The sequence below is a fragment of the Pezoporus wallicus genome, unplaced genomic scaffold, assembly GCF_028554395.1.
Source record: "Pezoporus wallicus isolate ANWC-B61680 ecotype Strahan unplaced genomic scaffold, APGP_CSIRO_Pwel_v1 contig_14307, whole genome shotgun sequence".
NCBI classification, from domain to species: domain Eukaryota; kingdom Metazoa; phylum Chordata; class Aves; order Psittaciformes; family Psittacidae; genus Pezoporus; species Pezoporus wallicus.
In genome coordinates, this window is record NW_026639726.1 from 1 (window position 1) to 5,123 (window position 5,123).

The window sequence follows — 5,123 nt, forward strand, 5'->3', positions numbered from 1 at the left end:
GGCAAAAATGGGGAAAAATTAGGATGAAGGGGGAAAAATGGGTTAAAAAAGGGTGGAAATGGGCAAAAATGGTTAAAAACAGGGAGAAAATGGGGGAAAATGGGCAAAATTAGCATGGAAATGGGTAAAAATGGGGAAAACAGGAAAAAATGGGGAGAAAATGGGGAAAAAATGACAAAAATGGGATAAAGTGGGGGAAAAAGAGGAGAAAATGGGTACAAAAAGGGGGAAAATGGGCAAAATGTGGCTGCTGGGATGGGGAGAAAAATGGGGAGAAACGGCTGGAAAACGGTGAAAAATGAGTGAAAAATAAAGGAAAATGGTTAAAATCAGGGGAAAAGGGTCAAAAAATGGGGGAAAATGGGAAAAAATGGGGAGAAAATGGGGAAAAAGGGGGCAGGGACCCGTCCGACCCCAAAACTGAGCCTTTTAGCCCCAAATCCCACCTCAAAGAGCCCCAGGGACCCCCAACCCCCTTTGGGAGACCCCAAAACGAGGGGGAAATGGGGTGAAAAGGCTGCTGATGTCATCACCGACGTCATCAATGATGTCATATAAACCTTTATTGACCTTAAAAGGGAAGGGGGGCGGAGCCAAGCGGAGGCCCCGCCTCTTGCGTCATCAGCGCTGGACCCTGTTGGGGGGGGAGAAGAGGTCAAAGGGGGCGGAGCTTAAAAAAGGGGGTGGGGCAAAGGGGGGCGGGGCTTACCTGGGGCTCCGCCCCCTCGATGACGTCACCTTCGCCGAGGCTGTAGCGAATGAGGTCGCCCCATAGGAGGTAGGAGTCACAGCTGGGGGGGGGCAGGGGGCGGGGCTAAAGTAAGGCCACGCCCCCCTTCCTCCAATGGGGCTCAGCTCCCCTTAGCACCAAGCCCCGCCCCTTAGCAACCCACTTAGCATCAAGCCCCGCCCATTAGCAACAAGCCCCGCCCCTTACCTACCACTCTTATGGACATGCCCCGTCCCATAGCAACAAGCCCCTCCCATAGCAACCCACTTAGCAACAAGCCCCGCCTCTTAGCAACACACTTAGCATCCAGCCCAGCCCCTTAGCAACAAGCCCCTCCCCTTAGCAGCAAGCCCCTCCCCTTTGCAACCCCCTTAGCAACAAGCCACTCCCCTTAGCATCAAACCCCGCCCCTTAGCAACAAGCCCCTCCCCTTAGAATCAAGCCCCGCCCCTTAACAATAAGCCCCGCCCCATAGCAACCCGCTTAGCAACAAGCCCCGCCCCTTAGAATCAAGCCCAGCCCCTTAGCAATAAGCCGCGCCCCTTAGCAACCCGCTCATTAGCAACAAGCCCCGCCCCTTTGAAGCAAGCCCCGCCCCTTAACAATAAGCCCCGCCCCATAGCAACCCGCTTAGCAACAAGCCCCGCCCCTTAGAATCAAGCCCAGCTCCTTAGCAATAAGCCACGCCCCTTAGCAACCCGCTCATTAGCAACAAGCCCCGCCCCTTTGAAGCAAGCCCCGCCCCTTAGCAATAAGCCCCGCCCCTTAGCAACAACCCCTCCCCTTAGCAACAAGCCCCGCCCATTAGCAACAAGCGCCGCCCCTTAGCAGCCCCCTTAGAAACAAGCCTCTTCCCTTAGAAACAAGCCCCTCCCCTTAGAATTTAGCCCCGCCGATTAGCATCAAGCCCCGCCCCTTAGAATCAAGCCCCGCCCCTTAGCAACAAGCCCCTCCCCCTTAGCATCAAGCCCCTCCCCTTAGTATCAAGCCCCGCCCCTTAACATCAAACCCCGCCCCTTAGCAACAAGCCCCGCCCCTTAGAATCAAGCCCCGCCCCTTAGCAACAAGCCCCTCCCCTTAGCAACAAGCCCCGCCCATTAGTAACAAGCTCCGCCCCTTAGCAGCCCCCTTAGAAACAAGCCTCTTCCATTAGCAACAAGCCACTCCCCTTAGCATGAAACCCCGCCCCTTAGCAACAAGCTCCTCCCCTTAAAATCAAGCCCCGCCCCTTAGCAACAAGCCCCGCCCCTTAGAAGCAAGCCCCTCCCCTTAGCATCAAGCCCCGCCCCTTAGCAACCCCATTAGCAACAAGCCCCTCCCCTTAGTATCAAGCCCCGCCCCTTAGCAACCCCCTTGGCAACAGCCCCCTCCCCTCGTCCCCAAGCTCCGCCCACCTGGGGCAGGCCCCGCCCACCGGCAGCAGCTCGCGGGGCTCGAGGCGCAGGAAGCACCGCGCCAGGCAGGGGGGATGGGCGGCCATGGGGCAGGGGGGGCGGGGACAGCGCAGGGGGGGCGGGGCCGGCTGCAGGTGAGGGGGGGGGAAGGGGCGGGGCTTAGGGAGGCCACGCCCCCCCCCTCATTGAGCCCCATGGGTTCAGCCCCGCCCCTTTAAACCCCTCCTCAGACCCAGATTTCATTTAAGCCCCTCCCCCTGAACCCGTCTAAGCCCCGCCCCCTTTTAAGCCCCGCCCCCTTTAAACCCCACCCCCTCCCATGGCTTCTTCTTTAAGCCCCGCCCCTTTAACCAACCCCCCTTCAAGCCCCACCCACTTTTACATCTCCCCTTCCATAGCACCCACTTTAAGCCCCGCCCTCTTTAGCCCCTTCCATAGCCCCCTTTAACCCCGCCCCCTTAGGCTCCGCCCCCTTTAATCCCCGCCCCCTTTAAACCCCGCCCCCTTCAAACCCCGCCCCTACACCTCCCGCCCCCTTTAACCCCTTCCATACCCCCCTTTAACCCCGCCCCCTTTAAGCCCCGCCCCTTAAACGCCCACCCGTTAAAGCCCCGTTCCCTTTAACCCCCACCCCATTTAACCCCGCCCCCTTTAAACCCCACCCCCTTTAATCCCTTCCATAGCCCCTTTAAGCCCCGCCCCTTTAACCCCGCCCCTTCAAACCCCGCCCCCTTCAACCCCTTCCATAGCTCCCATTTAACCCCACCCCCTTTAAACCCCGCCCCCTTTCAAACCCCGCTCCCTTTAACCCCTTCAATAGCCCCCTTTAACCCCGCCCCCTTTAACCCCGCCCCTTTAAACCCCGACCCCTTTAGCCCTGCCCCCTTTAAACCCCGCCCTATTTAAGCCCCGCCCCTTTAAAACACACCCCTTTAACCCCGCCCCTCCAACCCCCACTCCCTTTAAACCCCTCCCCCTTTAACCCCGCCCCCCTTTAAGCCCCGCCTCCTCACCCCACACTCCTCCCCACACAGGGCACACTCAGGGGTGGGCGTGGCCTCCTCCTCCTCCGTGGGCGTGGCCTCGGCGCCTCGGGGGCGTGGCCTCCTCCTGCCCCTCCCCTTCCTAGGGCTCGGGGGCAGGGCCCCTTCCTCCTGCACCACGTGAGGGGGCGGGGCCGGGCGCAGCGGGGGGCGGGGCCTTGCGGGAGGGGGGCGGAGCCAGCGCAGGCGCAGGGGGAGGCGGGACCAAGGCGGGGCCCGCAGGAGGAGGGGCAGCACCCGCAGGGCGAAGCTGATTGGCTGCTCCCGGGGTCGCCGCGGGGTCACGGCGGGGAGGCGGCGCGAGAGGGAGGGGTGTTGCCACGCCCACTCGAACTGCGTCATAAAGGAAGGGGGGGCGGGGTCAAGGGGGGGGCGGGGTCACGGGGGGGAGGGGCTATGGGGGTGAATGGGGGGCTATGGGGCTCAATGGGGGCTATGGGGATCAATGGGGGCTATGGGGTGAATGGGAGTCTATGGGGCTCAATGGGAGCTATGGGGATCAATGGGGTCTATGGGGTGAATGGGGAATCTATGGGGCATGAATGGGGTCTATGGGGTGAATGGGGTCTATGGGGGTGAATGGGGGGGCTATGGGGGTCTATGGGAGTCTATGGGGGTCAATGGGGGCTATGGGGCTCAATGGGGTCTATGGGGTGAATGGGGTCTATGGGGCTCAATGGGGGCTATGGGGATCAATGGGGTCTATGGGGTGAATGGGGGCTATGGGGATCAATGGTGTCTATGGGGTGAATGGGGAATCTATGGGGCACGAATGGGGTCTATGGGGTGAATGGGGTCTATGGGGGTGAATGGGGCTCAATGGGGTCTATGGGGTGAATGGGGTCTATGGGGCTCAATGGGGGCTATGGGGATCAATGGGGTCTATGGGGCTCAATGGGGGCTATGGGGATCAATGGTGTCTATGGGGTGAATGGGGAATCTATGGGGCACGAATGGGGTCTATGGGGTGAATGGGGTCTATGGGGGTGAATGGGGGGGCTATGGGGCTCAATGGGGGCTATGGGGATCAATGGGGGCTATGGGGTGAATGGGGAATCTATGGGGCACGAATGGGGTCTATGGGGTGAATGGGGTCTATGGGGCTCAATGGGGTCTATGGGGGTGAATGGGGTCTATGGGGGGGAATGGGGACTATGGGGTGAATGGGGTCTATGGGGTGAATGGGGACTCTATGGGGCACGAATGGGGTCTATGGGGTGAATGGGGTCTATGGGGCTCAATGGGATCTATGGGGGTGAATGGGGTCTATGGGGGTGAATGGGGACTATGGGGTGAATGGGGTCTATGGGGTGAATGGGGACTCTATGGGGCATGAATGGGGTCTATGGGGTGAATGGGGTCTATGGGGCTGGAGGGGAATCTATGGGGCATGAATGGGGTCTATGGGGGTGAATGGGGTCTATGGGGCTCAATGGGGTCTATGGGGTGAATGGGGTCCTATGGGGCTGGAATGGGGGCTATGGGGCTCAATGGGGTCTATGGGGTGAATGGGGTCCTATGGGGCTGGAATGGGGTCTATGGGGCTGGATGGGGAATCTATGGGGCTCAATGGGATCTATGGGGGTGAATGGGGTCTATGGGGGTGAATGGGGACTATGGGGTGAATGGGGTCTATGGGGTGAATGGGGACTCTATGGGGCATGAATGGGGTCTATGGGGTGAATGGGGTCTATGGGGCTGGAGGGGAATCTATGGGGCATGAATGGGGTCTATGGGGGTGAATGGGGTCTATGGGGCTCAATGGGGTCTATGGGGTGAATGGGGTCCTATGGGGCTGGAATGGGGGCTATGGGGGTGAATGGGGTCTATGGGGCTTAAGGGGAATCTATGGGGCACGAATGGGTCTATGGGTGTGAATGGGGGCTATGGGGCTCAATGGGGCCTATGGGGGTGAAAAGGGGTCTATGGGGCTCAATGGGGTCTATGGGGATCAAT

At 59.9% G+C, this 5,123-nt stretch overlaps 1 protein-coding gene across 1 annotated transcript; it reads right to left on the reverse strand.

Annotated features, from left to right (window-relative positions):
• Nucleotides 1-709: 709 nt before the first annotated feature.
• Nucleotides 710-3,509, reverse strand: LOC130602581 (structure-specific endonuclease subunit SLX1-like; the record flags this gene model as incomplete). Its single annotated transcript, XM_057415549.1, has 3 exons — nucleotides 3,138-3,509; nucleotides 2,125-2,252; nucleotides 710-791 (listed from the first exon to the last, which is right to left on the reverse strand). Coding segments are annotated over exons 1-3 (582 nt in total), but the record flags the coding sequence as incomplete, so codon positions are not given.
• Nucleotides 3,510-5,123: the final 1,614 nt, after the last annotated feature.